The 22742-nt window shown below is 34.3% G+C and overlaps 2 protein-coding genes across 4 annotated transcripts; both read left to right on the top strand.

Annotated features, from left to right (window-relative positions):
* Positions 1–1130: 1130 nt before the first annotated feature.
* LOC117324587 (calmodulin-A-like) lies at positions 1131–4627 on the top strand. The gene is made up of 5 exons (XM_033880507.1): positions 1131–1223; positions 2185–2239; positions 2595–2738; positions 3574–3816; positions 3979–4627. The coding sequence occupies exons 1-5, from the start codon at positions 1131–1133 to the stop codon at positions 4008–4010; spliced, it is 567 nt and encodes a 188-aa protein (XP_033736398.1). The 3' UTR covers positions 4011–4627.
* A 4099-nt stretch (positions 4628–8726) lies between these two features.
* LOC117324648 (calmodulin-2/4-like) lies at positions 8727–22222 on the top strand. Of its 3 annotated transcripts, none has more exons than XM_033880579.1 (6): positions 8727–9088; positions 15264–15354; positions 15990–16139; positions 16552–16788; positions 18730–18780; positions 21987–22222. In XM_033880579.1, exons 2-5 carry the CDS (start codon positions 15264–15266, stop codon positions 18759–18761), a joined length of 510 nt encoding a protein of 169 aa, XP_033736470.1. In that variant the 5' UTR covers positions 8727–9088; the 3' UTR covers positions 18762–18780; positions 21987–22222. The 3 variants fall into 3 exon arrangements, with proteins under 3 accessions (XP_033736470.1, XP_033736469.1, XP_033736468.1); XM_033880578.1 differs by having other exon boundaries at positions 18730–18783; XM_033880577.1 differs by lacking the exon at positions 18730–18780.
* The last annotated feature ends 520 nt before the right edge of the window (positions 22223–22742 follow it).

Below are 22742 nucleotides of genomic sequence, written 5' to 3'. Positions count from 1 at the left end.
ATACACGTATGCATGTGAATTCATGAGCCATGGTCATTTGCCCCTCCAATAACAACTAGCTACTCGAATTAAAACAATGGACATACATTGTCTACCTGTATACCGGAGAATGACTATTATCATTTTTTTTTCTTTTTAGCCAATTTTGGCATAAATTGATCATTGAAATGCTAAGGTTTATCCTACAAGTAAAGAGTGTAGTCGAGTAAGAGTGTACGATTTACCTCCCTTTAAACTAGTTTTTTACACTTTTATAGGAGATAATCTAGTTTCACACACATCAAATATATCTTTTAAACTCAAAATATAAGTGGGCGTGTTAATATTGACAAAGAAGGTGGTAACCGTTCATTACATATAGATGAAGACGCTACGCGTGTATACATTATATATTTATACACATGTATATATGTCTACATGTGTACACTTATGATACATATGTACACAACCAACATAAGTATACTCTATAAATAGACACCTGCAATGCGACACGCGCGGTTAAGATGGTACACCTGAACATTGACATGAAATGTCGGAACTTATACCGCTTAATGTCATGAAAAAATTAAATCTGCCATAAAGTTTTGGTACTGAGGACTCAATCTGATTAAAATCATATTACCAAGGACTTAGATTATTCTATAGTTAGATAGACGACCGTATTTGTTTAAATTCTTCACTCTCTACATGTACAAAGTCGTATTACAAGGTCACGTGGAAGACGACGACGACGATGATGATGATGATGAGGAGGAGGAGGACCCCCCCCCCCCCCCCCCCCCCCCCCCCCCCATCTTATTATTTAAGTTTCCCTCACTATATAGTGTAAATAGATATAAGTTTAAAAGGTGAGAAAGTCAAAAACAGTAAAAGCTACCAAAACGAATACATGCATATTATATACTAAATGTATATTAAAGCCACATGTTTGCAAAAAAAAAAAAAAAAAAAACATCTGTATACCACAAAATCTTGTCGGTTTTCGTTCCCATGGTAACACGACTCATTTTACCTATCGACCTCGATATAACGGCCACCTGCCTATTCTTTTGTGGTGCTTAAATACAGATATTTATGTAATAATAACTTTGTATATTTAGCACATCCTGCATATCCACACACTTATACAAATGTACCAGCCCACATCTCTCCCATCCCTGACCCTGGTTCCCCAGTTCTCTCGTCAACCCTGGGCTATAATTGTACGCCCTGTTATGGTTTTTGTCAGTTGTACAAGCGTTTTTCTCTTCTTACAATGCACCTCGTTGTATTAACAGATTATTTGTTCTAAATTACATTTTTAAACAAATTAATGACTTAAATAAAACAAATATTTCATGAATCACTTTACCGTACTTCCCATGAACCAAACCTGTTTCTAGCGACAATTATAGACTATTGAGGAATTTATAATTATCCTGATCATTGAAACGTAATCTTACGTGACAAGGTACAATAACGGAGCGAGCATAAAACAAATAGATTAAGCCTTGATAGAAGACAATGGATGAGTCGCTAACATTAATAATATCCTATTCTTTTATGTTACACACGACTTCGGGTGGCCAAAACCATTAGGAAGATTTATTAGACTGATAAACGTATCTTCGGAACTCTCTAGATTTATCGTTTGTTAATCGTCAATCTTGAGTGTCCATTCGGTGCATCTTTAATCTGTACATGTACCCTGAAGTTTTAGCTTGGCCTGTACGTGGTTTGTTGCTAAGGAAGACGGGGACATCCGTTTTGGAGAGTAGCACTTCTATACTACAAAATGGTATGTACCAATATTGCTCATAGTTCCTATGAGTTTAAAACACCGCGGATGTTTGGTATCAGTAAACATAATTATTATAGATAATATATCAAAATAGATTTATACATTGTAATCTTCAATAGCATTATGAGGCGATCTTGCTACATGTATTAAACATATAAACAAGGTATAAGTCTACTTTCAAAATCCAAGAGTTACATAATGTACCTTGCATAAACATGCTCAGATAACATAAACAAACATAGCCTTATTTGCTACCATTCTGCTCATATAAATTGTATTTTCTCAGACTGAATAATCAATGAAAATGTCTATTACTTGAAACAATGCTGTAAGCAATGTCTGAAGCTTTTTTTCTAAGGTCATCAATAAATAACTCTACAATATTAAAACATTTTTGTCAACAGGAAGGGGAGGAGGAGGAAGAGGAGGAAGTACCTCTGCCAAAGGAATTGCTGGCAGGTGAGAACTTACTTCCCCATTGTATCCTGGAAAATTTCCAACAATTTTTAAAATTTCTTTTTTCTGCTACAGTATGAAAACGGAGGAAAAAGACAACGCGGCTTTCGACTTTACTTATTAATAAACGTTTCTATAAGATTTATGATATGGATCGATAGAGATATTGTAGAGTAGCACGAATTCAATATCGTCGTATCGCAAATGGATAATTTGGTGATGGTCAGCTTTAATGTAAATATAAATCATTGTTCAGCTTCTAAGATAATGGTATCAATAAATATAGAACGAGGTGTCACAAATCCTAAAGTGTCCGAGAGCATCAAATGACGTTAGATAAATTCCTTTTTTTTTTCAGAATTCGCCGAAGCTTTTGATTTCTTTGACATGAAGAAAACTGGCACCATTACAACACAGGAGTTGTTTTCTGTCCTCAGGGCTATGGGACAAAACGCCACTGAGGCCGAACTCAACAGCATGGTCAACGAAGTGGACGCGGATGGTCAGTACACCACAAAAACACTAGATGTTAATTAATTCAATTTTTCTATTGCTTTCTTGTAAATCCCAAAAAAGATAAATATTTCATTTGTTTATGAAGATATTTCGTGGTCTGGTGCGGACATACGGGTATTACAGTTGCCACGCCCACTTGTCTCACGAAATACTTTGTATTGGCTACTAACATACATGTACTTATATCTACATTCTGTGTTGCATTTGCCTATATGACGTTAGTAAACCAAATTGTAGTTATGAGACTGTATACTACAATTTACAGTGATTCGGTCTGTGTAGAGATACAGCCGCAGGTGTTGTAGGTTAAAAAAGACTAATGGCTGCCAGTTACTTCCGGCCTCGAGAGCTTTTGATTGTTAGCATTTAATCTCATAAGCCACCACAATGACAGGATGCATTCTATTTATCTGTCATCCAAATTGTATTTATATCGACTGTATACTACCATTTGGTTACAGTTCAATGCTTAAGTTTATGCAAAAAGAGAAAGTTTATGACATTCCAGGAAAAAATTGTTGAAAAGAAAACAAACCCAAAACTCAAAGATATGGCTAGCCCTGGTTCGAATTGCAAGTTCAATATCTACATGAAGTTTGAGTTCCAGAATATAAAAATGGGTCCATTGCAGATACATTTTAGAAGAAATTTATGTCTGTCTGTCTGTCAGAATTTATTTGTTTAAGGAAACATTAAACAGTTTTAGACGGTACATACAAATTAAGTTTTAAAGACATTTTTAAGATTTAGACTTTGAGAATGAGACGAAGCATTTGCTATTTGATTTGAATTATTTTAACGTATATCCTTACATTACACAGGGAACGGAACTGTGGAACTTGACGAGTTTGAGGAGATGATGTTGAACAAAATAGACGAGGAAGTTGGACCGGAAGTGGACAAAGAAACATTTGCAATATTCGATGCAGACGGAGATGGGTTCCTTGGACCGGAAGAGCTTCTGTCCGTAATGCGCAAGTTCGGTAAAAATGTGACGGAAGATGAGGCCAAGACGATGATAAGGGATGCTGATAAAGATGGAGACGGCAAAATGAGCTTTGAAGGTGATTATTCCCGGATTCATCTGTCTTTTTTATCTGTATTAAAAATAATTGGATGAAAGCGTCAGAAAATTATCAGTGGCCTTGCCCAAAGAAAACTTAATATGCAATGCATTTCGAGTGATATTCAATAATGTTTTTTTTTTTACCAATCTTTTTTTTCAGAATTTTGCGAAATGATCGCTGGAGATCCTTGACGAATGTATGGATACTGAAAAGATACCACTACCCTTCTCACCAACTCGTATTTTTGGGTCTCTGCGGTGTAAAACATCAAGCGTGAGGTCACTTTGGGTGTCTTTTTTACAATGCTTCCAACCTATGACACCATTTGTGAGTTCCCTTATGTTCAATGACGTCACGGGCGAGCCATGTGAACGTGTAGGAGCTCACGTGCAGATCGTCATTATAATTACGCTAATGGAAATATATAGTGTTAGCCGAATGCCATCCGAGAACTTGACCTTTATGATGTCATTAATCCTTATTGAAGGGGAAACCGACAAATGTCCAATGTTTCGGGCTATATTTAAACGTGTGTGTTATCAATGACAAAATCTAGAAAAGATCCAATCAAGAAATCTACAGAAAAAAACTTTTTGACAACATAACGTGTTTTTTTAATATTGAAACTTTTTTTTAAATATTTTTATGGTATTTCTATTTGAAAGAATTCAACCTCATCGCTGTATATAGGTAAACTATGACGTCATTTTTCGTTAATAGAAATGAATGTGTTGAGCTATTCTTATGTGAGATGTTGATATGTGATGAGATGTAAGCTGTTCAATAAAGAAGATCATTGTATATAACGCATGTTCAGACGGAATAAATTTATTATCACCAGCAATAACAACATTGCATTGTCATTTCTCTTTATGAAGGAAACACTTGCATTGTCTGGTAAAGTTAGCGAGAGCTTAATTGCTCATTATACTATTACAAACAGGCTATCCTTGGAATTAAAAAGAAGATATATTATTAAAAGTTATAAGAATTGTAAATTTAAGATTTGTCATTTAAATATCAAAAATGTAACTGAAATGTATACAGGTAAAAAAAAATGGACAGATATTTGTGTATGTGAATAGTGATATGATTGATTTTGACAAAAAAAAAAGAAAAAAAAACGCATACAAATTAGAATGGGGCAAAAGTATCAACCAGGAGATACTCATAATAAAACGATACTCATTAAAAAAGGACAAAGAGAGAGAGACAGAAGATTAAGGAAATATTGATAGGACGGGGGAGAGATTGAGAATATAAGTAAGACAAACAGGGAAACAGATAAGAACCTAAGCAAAAGGAAATGTAGCCTCATAGATTGAGGAGACACCAAAACAAAAAGAAATGCAGCAGTATAGATTTAGGAGACACCAAAACAAAAGGAAAAGCAGCAGTATAGATTGAGGAGACACCAAAACAAAAGGAAAAGCAGCAGTATAGATTGAGGAGACACCAAAACAAAAGGGAAGGCAGCAGTATAGATTGAGGAGACATCAAAACAAAAGGAAAGGCAACAGTATAGATTGAGGAGACATCAAAACAAAAGGAAAGGCAACAGTATAAAATGAGGAGACACTAAAACAACAGGAAAAACAGCAGTATAGATTGAGGAGACACCAAACCAAAAGGAAAGACAGCAGTATAGATTGAGGAGACACCAAAACAAAAGGAAAGGCAACAGTATAGATTGAGGAGACACCAAAACAAAAGGAAAGGCAGCAGTATAGATTGGAGAGACACCAAAATAAAAGGAAAGACAGCAGTATAGATTGAGGAGACACCAAAATAAAAGGAAAGACAGCAGTATAGATTGAGGAGACACCAAAACAAAAGGAAAGGCAGCAGTATTGAGTGAGGAGACACCAAAACAAAAGGAAAGGCAGCAGTGTAGATTGAGGAGACACCAAAACAAAAGGAAAGGCAGCAGTATAGATTGAGGAGACACCAAAACAAAAGGAAAAGCAGCAGTATAGATTGAGGGGACACCAAAACAAAAGGAAAAGCAGCAGTATAGATTGAGGAGACACCAAAACAAAAGGAAAGGCAGCAGTGTAGATTGAGGAGACACCAAAACAAAAGGAAAAGCAGCAGTATAGATTGAGGAGACACCAAAACAAAAGGAAAGGCAACAGTATGGATTGAGGAGACACCAAAGCAAAAGGAAAAGCAGCAGTATAGATTGAGGAGACACCAAAACAAAAGGAAAGGCAGCAGTATAGATTGAGGAGACACCAAAACAAAAGGAAAAGCAGCAGTATAGATTGAGGAGACACCAAAACAAAAGGAAAAGCAGCAGTATAGATTGAGGAGACACCAAAACAAAAGGAAAGGCAGCAGTGTAGATTGAGGAGACACCAAAACAAAAGGAAAAGCAGCAGTATAGATTGAGGAGACACCAAAACAAAAGGAAAGGCAACAGTATGGATTGAGGAGACACCAAAGCAAAAGGAAAGGCAACAGTATGGATTGAGGAGACACCAAAACAAAAGGAAAGGCAGCAGTATAGATTGAGGAGACACCAAAACAAAAGGAAAGATAACAGTATAGATTGAGGAGACACCAAAACAAAAGGAAAGACAACAGTATAGATTGAGGAGACACCAAAACAAAAGGAAAGGCAGCAGTATAGATTGAGGAGACACCAAAACAAAAGGAAAGGCAGCAGTATTGATTGAGGAGACACCAAAACAAAAGGGAAGGCAGCAGTATAGATTGAGGAGACACTAAAACAAAGGGAAGGCAGCAGTATAGATTGAGGTGACACCAAAACAAAAGGAAAGGCAGCAGTATAGATTGAGGAGACACCAAAACAAAAGGAAAGGCAGCAGTATGGATTGAGGAGACACCAAAACAAAAGGAAAGACAACATTATAGATTGAGGAGACACCAAAACAAAAGGAAAGGCAGCAGTATTGAGTGAGGAGATACCAAAACAAAAGGAAAGACAGCAGGATAGATTGAGGAGACACCAAAACAAAAGGAAAGGCAGCAGTATAGATTGAGGAGATACCAAAACAAAAGGAAAGGCAGCAGTATTGAGTGAGGAGACACCAAAACAAAAGGAAAGGCAGCAGTATTGGTTGAGGAGACACCAAAACAAAAGGAAAGATAAGTAAGGACAGAATCTAAAGAGACCGAAATGGAAAAGAAAGACAATATCAAAGATCGAGGGAACAAACAAACAGGATTTTGTTTTAGGGGCGTTACCTCCTCACAACAGCCAGGATCATATGAGGACGGGTATAAATAATAAGCATTATAATATTACATAATAAGACATGTATGACGTCACAACGTCTATCCAGCATAAAAATAAACAAGGTAACACATTTACGTTCTGGAACCGTCATTTATAACGTTGTTGCAACCTAAAAGCAACATCACAACCTGACGTTAATATAACGTTTTCCGGGTGTTGTCTGAAATCGGGGACAACTCATTACAATAAAATCAACCGAGGTGATACGGTATCATAAATAACAGGAGAGGTAATTAAATAAGACATCATCAAGTGTCGTGGCGATATAAATCAATCGTATTGGTTAATAAATGGACGCCATTTTGTTTTATAATTTTACCTACATGTATTTAATCATTTCAAATTTGTGAGTCTAATTTTCGGATTGATCTGAAATCGATTGAGTTAGCAGGTTGTGTTTTCAGATTCTACTAAAATGAACTGCTCTGTCAATAGCTATGAGTGCTGAATATTTGTATATATTACATCCCTACTTCAGACAAGACGGCCTATTTTATATCCCTCAAAGGATCTCTGATACATGTTCACATGTTAAACATCAGTCAATAGCATTGCTTCCATAGGTAACGACGTACAGTAAGGTAGATATCATACAACAACAGCAGAAAAACACAGGTGAAAATCTATACTGATGACAGAAACGGAACAAAGTATTGAATTCCATCAAAAAGACAGTAAGAGGTTATAGAGTGCGGTCGGATGTCACAATGCTAACTCGACCGTGGCTGAATTGCCCAATCGGACCTGAAAAGGAACCTATACAGGAGTCACATGTTTGACTTTGTGGGTATCGTCATGATACAACCAAAATAAGCTTATTGAGACCACCACCACCACCAACAACAACAACAACAACAACTGACAACAACAACCGACAATAACAACTGACAACAACAACTGACAATAACAACACCCGACGACAACAACAACAACCGACGACAACAACAACAACCCACAACAACAACCGACAAGAAAAACTGACAAAAGCAACAACAACAACTGACAAAAATAACTGACAACAACAACAACAACTATCAACAAAAACAACCACCACTAACAACAAAAACAACAACTAACAACAACAGCTGACGACAACAACAACCTGCAACAACAGCAACGGATAACAACAACTGACAACAACCGACAGCAACAACTAACAACAACCAACAACAACAACAGTAAATTTGAAACTCCCAACAGTCCATTTTGTTCGTAGTTTTCATTCTGTATTATCTTATATTCTTTTAAACCTGAAAAGCTTTTGGTGACCGTAAATGCCCTTTTCATACAAACATACAAATATATGTATATAACACTTTTAATGCCTTATGTAAATAATTCCATGGTAAATTCTAATTGTAAACGGCCCTAGGAGACCAACAACGGCACAGACCACGTGCCATTTTTACAAATCATTGTCAGTTTATTTATATTACGTATTAACTATTATTAAAACCATGGGAGCTTTAAGGTGGCTAAAATGAACTTTTCAAACCTTTTGTAAATAAAGAAAAAAAACTGGGTAATTTATATTGAATTACATGCTGGAACTTTAAAGCAATTGAAAAAACGTTTCCTATACATGAACATAGTATAGTTTCGGTGTATATATATATATAATATTGTGTATAGTGAGCTTGCGCGACTCTTGTGATAAGGAATATCTATCGAGGAGACATTGGTGGATATTTGGAGGACCATTTGAGGCATTGTGTCTCAACAATAGACTGGCTAAGCCACACGGCACACATAGGATCCATATAGCGTAGTATTGAATACGTCGTTGATGTTTATCGCGGAGCTACATGTACGTGGTATATAAATTCTAGTCTTTTCGATATTATAATTATTGTAGGTAGGGTTACACGAACTGTGCGCTGGTCGAAGGGACGGCATATTCTGCATCAGACTGGACGAGACATTTAAAATGCCTATGAAGGATTACCATTAACCTGTTTTTTCGACATTGTCATTTCTACAAAGTGCGTTTGTGTGATAGTGGACAAGGTAAGTACAAGTAGGTATAAAATCCAGGTGTCGCTCCTAATGACAGGTAAACACCGACTATTGTCAACCATCAACAACGGTAAACATTGGTGACAATGTTAAACCTTCTTCTACATATATATATCTGTCAGAACGTTAAAGTTTATTATCCAAATGACAATTTGATGTCTCGTTAATCTTTAAATATTCCCCATGACAAACTTTATTTATTTGATTTATCTAATGTCTTGACCGCTTACATTTATCAATGGATTTAGGTGGATTTTGTTTAAACCAAGTGAATTATGATCTTCATGACACCCCCTACCCCCTCTCCCCGTCCCCTCCCTCTCCCGTGACACTATATCCCATCCCTATACATGCATCCGCAGTATCTCAAAGCAATACCTCTCTCCATGGACCGAAAATGTAAATTGTTTTCAGTTTTACTACCTTCTCTATGTTTTAATCTAAATTATGTACAATTTACACGCGAACCTGTTTTAAAAGCCTCTTTCTTCAAATTCCAATTTAAAACGTTCCATTCTACATAAACTTCTATATAAAGACCACTGTCTAGAACGGCCAAATTTCTCTGATCACTCGACTGTCCTTTAAGGAAGGTTTTACTTTATTCTTATCCGTTCACAATCATTTACCATTTCATATGTTATAATATATAAGGTCTAGGCTGATGGTGGAGGGGGCAGGAGAGAGGGGGATTTATGTGTGGTAGTGGTTCAGGAGGGATGAGGCCGACGGTGGAGGGGCAGGAGAGAGGGGGATTTATGTGTGGTAGTGGTTGAGGTGGGATGAGGTGTGTGAGGTCGATGGTGGAGGGGAGTGAGGGGAGAGGGGATGGTAAAAATACCCTCAACCACTAGTCCTATGATGTATTACCACGACAGGTTAAAGAAAACACGTGGTTTAAAACACATAACAACAAAACCAAACTGCTTTACATATCGACCACCTAACTACCGATTTATATACAGGACCTTCACAGATAATACCGCTTATTGAACTTCTGGTGTAATAACATCGCTAGTCGAGTGACGGACGCCATTAAAAACCAATTCGCCTATCGTAAATAAGAGAATGGTCGGTATTTCACGCTACTTGGCATAGGTAAATAATTGATTTGGTTGTACTAGACAGTCGATAGAGTGTATACAGCGATAATTAACCTTGTAGCCTGAATATAAAAGTTGACATTGAAGAACTATTCACCAACACACCCACAGCGATATAACTTTTGCGGCTTCTGTTGACATTAGTTGTATAAACCTTCCGTACACACAGTTCCAATCCATATATCAAAACCCGTCTTCTTTATTAAAGTTGACAAGTATATATTTATTTGATAGATTCCCAAGTAATTTAAGTTTGATTTGAACAGGTTTATAGGAGCCTGCTCTTGCCGGTTTTCCCCCAAAGTGTTGCATCTTTATAAAGACCGTGTTCGGTTCGCACAGGTAGAAAACACTCATTTTTTTTTTTTTTTTTGTCTGATTCGGATAATCCAGGATCCTATAGGATCGAGTTCTATTCCTGTAAATATCGTTCATAATTTTTTTTTCTTTTTGTTAACGGATATTGGACTATGATTAAACCAAGTTTCAGGAACAAGAACGTTTTAACCTTCTTTTCCTTTGTATTAAACCTACTTTTGACACCACTGTACGGCAAGGTCGAATGGGAAGGTACCCTGTCGAAGATGTGGCATTCCTGTCGGAAGGCTCTTGAAAAAAACAACATTTTTCGGCTTCTCAAAGACATCTTACATATACCGCTTTGGTTTGACCATATATTGATAGTAATATCTAGAATTTCGCTTTGAATTGATATTATTTCTCCATAATCTAGCAGTGCATTCTTGTGTATGCCTGTTTTGAACTCTCCATTGATTTGCTAAAATTAAGAATGACATTCATCATCAGCTAACGGGCAAGCATCTTATGTAAATGTAGGTATGTGTTGATGTTCCCGCCTACTATAGGGGGCGCTGCAAACATCGATTTCTTACCTGTGATGTATTGGGTTTTTCTACGCGGTAGTTTAGGTACAAATCGAAGTATTGACAGTTTTACTGCGGGATGTCTCGCTATCACACCGGTGTGTAATTACCTACCACTCAGAACAATCGAATTGTGTACCACTCAGAACAATCGAACTGTGTACGTATTGATAACAGGTGAAGAGGCTGTTACAGAGGGCGTGGTAGTGAGCTACGTATATGTGTGTTACAAATGTGCGATTTTCGGAAAGGATTTTAAAAATGATTTATATTTAGTACGTGTTTTTTGTGTATAAAATAGACATATTGAAATATGTTTAATGATAAAATATTGATGAAACTGCAAAGACTCTGTATTAGTTTAGAAGTTTATACAGTAAATTACACAGTTCAAGTTTAAACAGGTTTACAGAATATAAAGGGTCTGGTTTATACAGGTTTACCTTACATAAAGGGTCGGGTTTATACAGGTTTACATAATATAAAGGGTCTGGTTTATACAGGTTTACGGAATATAAAGGGTCTGGTTTACACAGGTTTACAGAATATAAAGGCCGGGTCTGGTTTATACAGGTTTACAGAATATAAAGGGTCTGGTTTATACAGGTTTACAGAATATAAAGGGTCTGGTTTATACAGGTTTACGGAATATAAAGGGTCTGGTTTATACAGGTTTACGGAATATAAAGGGTCTGCTTTATACAGGTTTACGGAATATAAAGGGTCTGGTTTACACAGTTTTACATAACATATATGATCTAATTTATACAGGTTTACTGATAATACAGTACAAGGTCTTGTTTATACAGGTTTACAGATTATACATGCTCTGTTTTTTTCAGGTTTACAGATTATTTAGGGCCTAGTTTATTCAGGTTTAAAGATTATACAGTCTGACTTATACACGTTTATGAATTGTATATGGTCTTGTTTGTGCAAGTTTAAAGCTTATAAAATGTCTGGATAATTCAAGTTTGCAAATAGATATGAAATTTCTTTTTCATATTCAAACAGGTTCGGTCTTTCAAACGTCTTAATTGTATGGGTTTACCGACAACCTTTTTGACAGTACAGCCAACCATTTATTGATCAGACATTAATGGTTTGACAAGCAGGAATGAAGATTTAATTATTAATATTAACAAATAAATTACCGCCCGCTCACGTCACCATGAAAAGACCGTTTTCACTAATTTCTAGTCCTTGAGGAATCTAATGAAAGGAACCATTATATCATATTGATGTTTGATAACTATAGAAAAATTCCACCCATAATGTTATAAACGCGAAATGTCTTTTAAAATTAAAAAAAAAAAAAAAAAAAAATATCAACGGGAAAATCTAACAAAATATTTATTGGCCCTGAATATTTCATAACCGTAGTTCCATAGCTGAATTCAATAGTTCTAACGTCTTATTAGATAATTTTTCGTTACGATAAAATTTTTTTTTCACGTGATCAAATATTACCGTTTACTTAATAATTTAACGTCACTTAATATCTACGACATAAATTACACACACGATATAATCGTACTTATTTCCCCTGAAAGATTCGCTCCTATTTAGTTACATTATCCACCCGATAATGTAATAGTTTATATGTTTAATGTATTGAATTGGTTATTTTCTTTCGTTGAGATTAGAATGACATCACGCTATGTATTACGGCATGACCTTGTGACCTCTACCCTATATGGACTCACTTAGTCACGTGATACCATCAAAAAGAAGGATATAGTTAAAAGAAATACCTTATCTTATCTTAAGTTTAAGTTTAATTAAAGGCCCCTCGAGTGCTTGCGCCCGACCATCAAACGTGCTTAATGTAAGTTGATAAAAGTTATTTCACTTTTTTAAAGTCAATAAAATTGACATTTTAATCGTAAGTCATTTAATAACAAATTAATTTCGAAACTGAATCGGCGCACGTGTTCTGTGTCCTTCACAAACGTAATAACATTAGAAAATCACTTTCAATTTTATTTTGAAAACCTGTCTCATCTAACGCTAAATTGATCTAATTATCCTATAGGGGTCGTGTAGACACTTGGTGACAACCTTGGCATAAAACATCAAAGCAAATAATTAAATATCATTAAAATCACACTTTTTTTTCATTTTATCTTACATGTAGTAAGCTTCACTGTTTAAGTATTCTTCGTGACAAAGTCTTCCGAAAAAGATATTATCTAATAAAATTAAAGTGTTCGTGATTCATGACAATTGGTGCTGTGATTCCGTAAGTCCGGTTTCTGTGAAGTTTTTGATGGGCCGGTCGACTTTGATTTTTATCAAAGTCGACTATGTTAAGATCTTGTTTCACCAGAACAATACACAGCAACCGGATGATACATGTATTAATAATAAATTTTCGAGGCCGATTACCTAAATGGAATCATAAAAAATACCCCTAGTTAATAAGAAATTTAAAGGCAATACACGGAAAATGATATCTATATATATATACTGTACTGTCAATAACACATGCTAATATCTCAGATATACAAAACCTTCCGTGAGGTTAAACTAATTTTGAGCATGTTGAACACGTGCAACACGCGATGCCGAATTATTTAACACAAATTAAGGAAGAAAGACGTCTTGGCAACCAAGCAAACCTCTGTTCAACCATATGACAGCTGTCATTCCGAAATAGATTTGTGTACGGTACAGTATAAACATCAGTTCCATTATGGGTTTGAAAAGACAACGGGAAATCAATATCTTCAGCCCCGAAGAAACTGTTCATCCTTGTATATCTTACCTTGAAGTTTTTCACCTACACATTGGCGGAGTAAATCAATATTTACCTTCGGGCTATCGGACGTCTATTTTCTCATATAAAGATACCCGTCTCTAATCCGCGGGTATTGTTGAATGTCTCGCTGTAAACATTTAAAATGGTTTACGTGTACCGCCTTGTCGCTTAGCTTGGATAATGTCTTTCAGTCAATAATGATTTATAACTCACAGCCTAAGGACTTGCACAATGCATGGTGTTCATCGTGTTTTATTAAAACCTTTTCACTTAGGAAGACGTACAATACAATGTATATTGGATAACGAGGTATGATATTCAACAGATAAAAATATAAACATTTTCACCTATAACTAAACTACCGTAGGGGTATATACAATGTACATCCATGTAAGGTACGAATGATAATTTTCGAAGGAATAATTTACACAAGAAGCAAACCTGTCTGCAACCTACTTTACACTGACAACCGTCATGACAACACAGGTTTGGTAGCTATTGACCATCAGAAGGATGGAAACAATGGCCATTGTCTTTGATTCCGACTAACCTACACGTATATACTCCTTCAGATCCTTTTTTTGTCAACGTCCCCGAACTTAAGAAAGGTCTAAACATATTTTTTTCCCCGCTGGGAAGCATTACCAAATTTAAGAAATGTTTCCTGAAGGAAGTTTTTTTCCTTAAATATGTGTTACGGTTTTAACTTCTACATGCATCTGCCTTAGTTAGTTATTGTTTTACCTCCTGCATGCCTCCGCCCTTTTATAGCAACTTACTTTTTGACCGCCTACATGACTCCGCCCTTAGTTAGTTACTTTTTACTTCCTACATGACTCCGCCCTTAGTTAGTTACTTTTTACTTCCTACATGACTCCGCCCTTTTTTAGCTGGTTACTTTTTTACCGCCTACATGACTCCGCCCTTTTTTAGCTGGTTACTTTTTTACCTCCTACATGAATCCGCCCTTTTTTAGCTGGTTACTTTTTTACCTCCTATATGACTCCGCCCTTAATTACTTCCTACATGTACATGAATCCGCCCTTTTTTGAGTTAGTTTCCTTTTACCCTCCTATACGACTACGCCTTTTTTTTTTTTTTTTTTTTTTTAGATATCTACTGTCTTTCTCCTATGTGACTCCGCCCTTAGCTATTTACTTGTTATCGCCCTCATGACTCCGACCATAGTCGTCACTTCCCCAGATTTTATTTTGAGCTCATGACATTAACTGAAAATGGCATGTCTTTACAAATCGGGCGCCGTTGTTAAAGTACTGACGCTATCATATCCTTGCAGTTCCAAGGTTCTATTAACTTAATATTTTGTCAGCATTTCTTTTTTAACTAATATTATTGGTAGTGTTTATACGTCGAGATTTCGTGTTGTTTTAAACCATCATTTATTTGTTTACTTCTAGATGACCCAGCAGAAAACAGAGAACTCCTACAAGGGGCACTACCACGAACCAAAGGTCCAGGAAAACAAACAGGAACATTACTCTGATAATGGTAGTAGTAAAACATTCAACTTTTTAGAATTATAATGTAACATTTTCTTCTTTAAGAACACGATAAAACATCTCTTCCCGAGGTAGAGAAATTCTTGATTGTATATTCATGATTCACTTCCTGGAGGTTGAGATTGTTTAATTGCGCCCTTCAGATATTCCAGCAACTTTGTTCATTTCTAAATGATTACTTTAGTAAAGTCGAAAAGTTAAAAGTTCTTATCTGTTGCAAAGCAGCATCATGTTATCATGTAAGCAACGCTTCCTCATTTTGTAATAACACTGAACATACTCGAAATACTTCTTGAGAGTTTAACAGAAAAAAATACTTGATGTTTGTATGCGATAGATTTTCCTCATTTACTATCATAAATAAAAGAAAATTCGTCGGTGGTTTTCAATATACATTTCATGTACATGTATGTGTACCAATGAACCTACGAATCATACATGTTTGACATTTATAGAATTATGCCAGCTCTCCTAAAAAGTTCATATTTATCGGTGAAGGAAATTTGGGGCATAATTTTCGACATTAAAAAAAATAGTTTATTTTTATTTTCTATTTTTTTTTTTTTTTTTTTTTTATTATTATTTTTTATTATTATTATCAATTATCATTACTTGTTTTTTTAGATTTGCGTGACTTGGTGGATAGTTTCGGCAGGAATAGAGATGGGAAGATGACGACCAGAGAACTGCGCATGTGCTTCAACTTGCTAGGACAAAATCCACATGAAGCGGAGCTTCGTGAAAATGTATCGATTTTAACAAGAGACAGAAATGGTAGATTTTTGTTTGTATTTTTATTTCATTAGCAGTGATAAACATACCACACACAATCCAAATGGCGACCTCACCATCTGAAATATAAATACCATATTTCAACATATCATTTTATGAAGGGAAAATAAACAATGCATTGATTGAAAGACATATATACGTTGATGAATATATTCAATGTACACCACGTGATTTCAGTTTATTATGAGATTATGGACTTTTAAAGAGGTTAATGCATGGTTGTTTTTTTCCCATAGGAAACACTGTATATAAACTGCTATAAGTGCAATTAAAATTTAGCGAAATTCTTCCATTGCAAAAATCGCTAAGATAAGTTTACCGCTTCGATGTAAAATATGTAGTTTTACAGAATATCATAAACTCAGGCATATAAAATACTTAAATATCGTTATAGATGGGATTGTGCTGACAGAGGACTTTGTGGTATTAATGCGGTCAAAACTTGGACCTGACGAGTTGAGCAAGGAAGAACTCCAGGTAGCATTCGCTCAGTTTGACGAAGATGGCAGCGGCGCAATTAGCCCGGATGAACTACGTCAGATCCTGTCAGCCTCGTCCCTATCAGAGGAACAAATCGAGCAACTCATCATTGACGCGGACACTGACGGGGACGGCGAGATCGATTTTGACGGTAGGCATTTCAAAACAACCAATCAAATTTACGGTTAATTCTTTGCATTTTGAGAGGTTTTATTAACTTAACTGTGATTTTGAGGGATTTTGTTTTCGAGAGAGTTAAGGTGATTGAATAGAAAGTGACAGTGTTGTAACTTAAGCATTTTCCGGGTGCATCGAACTGTCTAAGTCGATTCAGTCATCTGAGGTTTAGATTGATAGCTATTTACTCGTTATGGATCAAGGGTCGAGATCTTTTCTCATTTGAATGACAATGACTCGTACGTATGACCTACTCGTCCTTAATAAACTAGGTCAATTTAATGTATACTCGGGCAACACTGCATGGTGTTGCTTTATTTATTTTTGGAGCTGGTCGTTTTTATTTTCATTTATTTAGTTTTATTTTGAATTAATTTAATTTCGAATTGTGAATGAATCAGACTTTGAATGGGTAGATATTTCTAATACCAGAATTAAATGAAAACGGTAATCTAAGACTGTTACCTGTATCTAGAAAATCAAAGATTATGAAAAAATAATTATCATCAATTGTTAGTTAGATATCTTTCTAATTTTAAAAGTTGCAAACTTTGGGGTATGATCGAGTACTAGATTTAGGATTGACAATACTTTACACGACCTTAGGGATTGAGATCTAGTCTAGGGTATACATGGTGCTGTAAATGTACAGAAAAAGTCACAATGTGTAATAATATATTTGTTTACCATGTAACCGTATAACAACAATACATATTGAGGATGAGGGCATTGTTTACTTACTAATGTATATTCTAACACAAACACAACACAACGATAAAAACAAAAATAATATGCCATTATTTGAATATAAGGGTTTCAATCTGGATACATATATTTCTTCTCTGCGATTTTGTAATAATTCGTGGCAAATCTTGTTTTGCTTCATACATAAAAAAAAAGCTTTGAGGAAGATGATTTTTACATGTGAAATTCGAATCTAGCATTTTATGTAGTCAATTCTCATATGATGCTGATGCATAAATTCTTTATTTTTTTTTATCATCAATATGATATTTTCATAAAACGTGTGCCGATAAGACTTCCAACATTTACAAGGTCATGAAGGTACTGAACCTTCCATATATGTCATGATTGTATTCCATGGTCTATATAGAGAAGAACATCGAGAGTGAAACCCGTCGAATTTGAATGTGCCAGTGTGTTCATAAAGATTAGTCATGTACATTTGTATAACACTTTTCTTAAGTTCCAATGATAATAACAATAGGCATTGTTTGTTCTCGTACATTTATTCTCGTAAACAATACAGTAGTGCAGAGAATATGAATATTAACAAATGGATAACAAGAATGCATGGTAAAAAAGGATGGACATCAGTATTGTGAATTAGTTATCTCATTTATATCAATAATAATAATAAATTTAGCCAATGAAAGAAGTTCTTGTTGAGTTACGTAATTGAATAATGAATGCCAACTACCTGATGTTGATACGGATAAGGATTTCTATCGCCTTCCAGTTTTAATACTCATTGCAACATATCTGTTCAAATACCTATGATAAAAAGGGTTATTATAAACTATTCTTCATTTAGATTGGTCCATCATACATATTTGCCAATTGGGACAAAATACACGTACATGTTAAACCTAATATTCACCCTGCTAGCAAATATGTTACTAAACTATTACTGCACATGCCGACGTGTATATTGTCATTACCGTAATAAAATCATCGCAAATTACGGACCGTTTCGTAATTTAAACGAGTAATAACATCATCTACTTCAAACTTTTGGCAAAACCTGAAAAAATGAATCACTGAAAGATTAACTCTAATAGCATATGTATGTAAATAGTTTGGATGAGTCGCGAGATTTTTTGTTGATCATATTGTTTAGTACCATTTGTAAGTATATTTTTACTATATATGTTGATTTGTACTTTTGTTTCAGAATTTTACGTCTTGTTCACGACGTCTATCTGATGATAGGGAGACTCAAATCGTGGTACATGGTCACCATATATTTATATATATAGCATTGCTTTTTGTCACAACAGGTGTTAAATGTCTAAAACACGTGTTATTTCTCTTTTTTGTTTTTATTATTATTTATTATCTATCATTCTACTTCCTCTTGATAAATCATTAAAATCCATATTAATTAATAGTAATGATTACTGAATTTTAACAAACAAAGTTAATATTTACATCAATTTTACATGCGTATTGTAGATCTTATTTCGCATTTTATTTTAAAAGGATTACGTTTCTGGGATCAAATGTAAACAAACAAAAATACATATTTAGCATTATTCCATTCAAACGTCACATTTTTTATTTATATCATGCAAAAAATACTTTCGACGTCAGTTTTACTAAATCCGTAATATAACACTGTTACATTACAAGTTTACTTTTATCGCGACAAAACAAATTCGTTTTCAATTCACCCTAGTTCCAAACTATCTCTATCCTACACGCCAGCTTATCGTCAGCGAGCAGATTGCTTGGTTAACTGTGTTCCTGGGATAATCACCTATTCTTCTCCCCATTTCATCATTAGATGTGTTATGAATATATTTATTAGTGAAATTCCCCGAAACACTATTAGAATGTAACACGAGTGCTTTGACAATTTACTAATCAGTATGGATAGGGAAATATTTTTTGTTATTTTTCACCTTTTCTTGTAGAACTGTTTTTTGATCCCATACATCATCTTTCATTAACATATACTCCGTAGATTTTACTGTTGTGTCATATTGAAGAATATTATTTTTATAAAATTTGATATTTCTCTAAGAATTCAACAAATTATCTTTGGATTATTTTCCCCCTCTCTTGTCATTGTATTGTACCTTGTCTGTGAATAGTTGATTGGATATTTGAGTGCCACCGTTCCCGTATGCCAGCTGTCCGATTATAACACTTATATAAATATACTGGTCAATCATTGGCCGTCTATGTACTTATAGAATGATAGTAATAAATACCAAGTATCAATTTAAAATTCAAAAAAGTAATATTTCGATTATGACATTATGTTTATCCATTTAGCTCTTTTTAAATTATTTACCAGAAGAATATAAATTATTCCATATCAGCACATACACTATAACCTCGTTATCCCAAAGTCATTGGGGTCATGATAGAGGTTACTGAGAACGTTTTTTTTTAATATTTTTTAAAAGTTTGAACTGTTTTTACCTGAATTAAGCAGGTCTTTGAGGTATCGAAGTTTGATTGTAATATAGTAAATGTACGATGAAAGATCGATTACCTCCCTTTCCGAAAAAAACAACAACATATACATTAATTTACATTAATTTATTATGTACGTGCTTATTAATGCTGCATTTATTGAACTAAATATAAGTAATTCCAAACGTAATCAGAATGATTATTTCTGTTATTTCATTTATAACGACGTAATATTTTTAAACCTATTTAAACACCTCTAGACTGAGCATGTGTAGTATTACTTTTCATGCTACTTTTACAATCGAATTAACTAATGCCCTACGCATCAGTAAACACGTGATATTTTTAGGTGTTAGAATTGTAAAACTAACATAAAGATTTAATTTATCAACTTACAATGAATTCTAGAAATATAAATTAACATTTTTACTGCTGTAGGTACACCACAGCAAAAAAATTACCTTATATACCTTGATAAAATGCCTGTTGTTGCCTGTTAGCATATTTCAAGATTTGTTTTGTATGGAAAAAACATATATTTCCAAATGAACAAATTGACGAATTGACGTCAAAATATACATATATGCATTTGTAGATAGAGGAAACAAAAGGCATTTCAGCGATGTTTTACTATATAGTAGTGCTTGAATGATTATTACACTGTTACCAATATTGTGAACCAATTTTCTGCTAAGTGCTGAACTTAGGGTATTTTTCTAAAGAATGATAACATTAATTGTAGTGGCATATATACATGTATATAGCTTTACATTACATAATGCTACTGTTATGTACTGCATTGTAGGCTTGCCAGCTTCTAGTATCAGATCTATTTAGTAATTTCCACGCAGATCATGTCTTGTATGATTGTATAATGAATATAATTATCTTGTTTCTACCTTGGTATAACATGAGGATATATTTTACCACTTTGGAGATATCATTTACTATTTTGGGATATATTTTACCATTTTTGGATATATTTAACCATTTAGGGATATATTTTAACATTTTTGAGATATATTTTGTCTCATTCTGGGAATGTAGTTTTCAATTTTCGGAGATCTTTTATCATTTGGGGGATATTTTTACTATTTTGGGGATGTATCAAACCTTTTATGGATACATGGACATATTTTACTCTTTTTGGATATTTTTTTGACAGTTTTGTAGATAAATTTTACCATTTATGATAAATGCATTACTTGTATCATTGTGTTTTTTTTAAATCTCATTCACTTTATATGTGTGATGTAAAATATATCGTATGGATGACAAAATTAATGATGCAATCGACAGTAGAAATATATTTTGTTGACAATTATCTAATTCTTAGAAAATAATGATAATAAAACTTTTTAGTATTGTTGTAGAATTTGTTCGTCCACTGAAAAAAAAAAACCCTCAAGGCCGTAATAGTGGACGTTCAACCCTTGCATAATCATTGTAGATTTTTAATATCCTTTTTTTAATCTTAATTGTCCTCTACTTTACTTATATTTTAATCTTTAATCCAATGTTGCATGTTTTATTAAATATCAATTTCGATTGAAATATTTTATCTGAAGTATCTTATGACGTAGAAATCTAACACCCTTTTTTTATTTTATCTTCCACATTCAATGTCGACCTCTAAAGACGTTGCTAGTGTAATTATTGACTTACTGCGTAATCTGCAATAAATTTAGGATGTCCATGAATTTCATATTTGAATTACCTGAAACTTATGACGTATCATCATACATGTTCGTGGATATAAAATGTCTTTACGTATTTTGATTGGAGTGTTATTGGTGTGAATCTATGATCACTGTGTATTGTTCAATATCGTGATACATTTTAAATCGTTCGTTCATATTCTCACATACATCATCTTAAACCACGGAACTGCTATCAAGAATTTAATTTATGACAAACAGAACATAGCTTTCAGAAATGTTCCATATATACAATATGATCCTTCTCTTGAAAGGTTATGTTCAATTTTGGTTTTCTTTGTTTTTTCAGAGTTTTACACCTTGTTCACGACCATGATGGGATGAGATCCTCACCGACCATTATTCTAACAACATATGACGTCATGAAAAACTTAATCGATCACGTGGTTTCGTAGATGGACAATCATTGATATAAGCATTATCTTTCTACTCTGTGATATCCTGGACTGTCCGACCTGTAGTAATGTAGTTGTCATCGTCTGTTACATTGTTTTAGATAAAATACTCATCTACTTACAAATGTGATCGTTTGTTTTTGTTTTGTTGTTGTTGTTTTTTCTTGTTTTCTGGGATTTTTTTTGATTTTTTTTCGGTTTTTTTTTTTATTTTATATTTTTTTTTTAACATTTTTGATAAGATTCATTTCACGAGTATTTTACTTTTTTAATTCTAGATATTCTATTACAAGTATACAAAATTAAGTTGCATGTATAAAACAAAATTTCATCATAGACACAACGTCATAAAGCTGTTTCGTCATTTGACGACTCGTCAGTGATGCCAGTGACAAAATATGTCCACAAAGTAAACAGAAGCGAAGTCAGTTCAGTAAAAATAGCTTCAATACCCGGTGTTAGTATATTACAGAGTTATGTTGGGATGGGATTAGGTGAGGGGTTGCGTTATGCCAAAATGGAATCATTTTCGTAATTTTAAGATATTGAATGTTTGAAAAGTGCTCTGAAGTGGTGTCACTATTCATAAAAAAAACACACCATGGCATGCATGGTAAAACAAACCATCGGTATTTATTGTCTAACTCCAG

This window comes from Pecten maximus, chromosome 3 (assembly GCF_902652985.1).
Source record: "Pecten maximus chromosome 3, xPecMax1.1, whole genome shotgun sequence".
In the NCBI taxonomy this organism is placed as follows: Eukaryota; Metazoa; Mollusca; class Bivalvia; order Pectinida; family Pectinidae; genus Pecten; species Pecten maximus.
This window is presented reverse-complemented; position numbering and strand designations above follow the sequence as displayed.

Bases quoted from the DNA above. Each gene is read 5' to 3' on its own strand.
- LOC117324587 (XM_033880507.1), top strand. From the start codon at position 1,131: ATGTACCAGCCCACATCTCTCCCATCCCTGACCCTGGTTCCCCAGTTC. The intron at 1,224-2,184 runs GTCAGTTGTACA...TTTTGTCAACAG, and splicing joins TACGCCCTGTTATGGTTTTT to GAAGGGGAGGAGGAGGAAGA. The intron at 2,739-3,573 runs GTCAGTACACCA...TACATTACACAG, and splicing joins CAACGAAGTGGACGCGGATG to GGAACGGAACTGTGGAACTT.
- LOC117324648 (XM_033880577.1), top strand. From the start codon at position 15,264: ATGACCCAGCAGAAAACAGAGAACTCCTACAAGGGGCACTACCACGAA. The intron at 15,355-15,989 runs GTAGTAGTAAAA...TTGTTTTTTTAG, and splicing joins GGAACATTACTCTGATAATG to ATTTGCGTGACTTGGTGGAT. The intron at 16,140-16,551 runs GTAGATTTTTGT...ATATCGTTATAG, and splicing joins TTTAACAAGAGACAGAAATG to ATGGGATTGTGCTGACAGAG.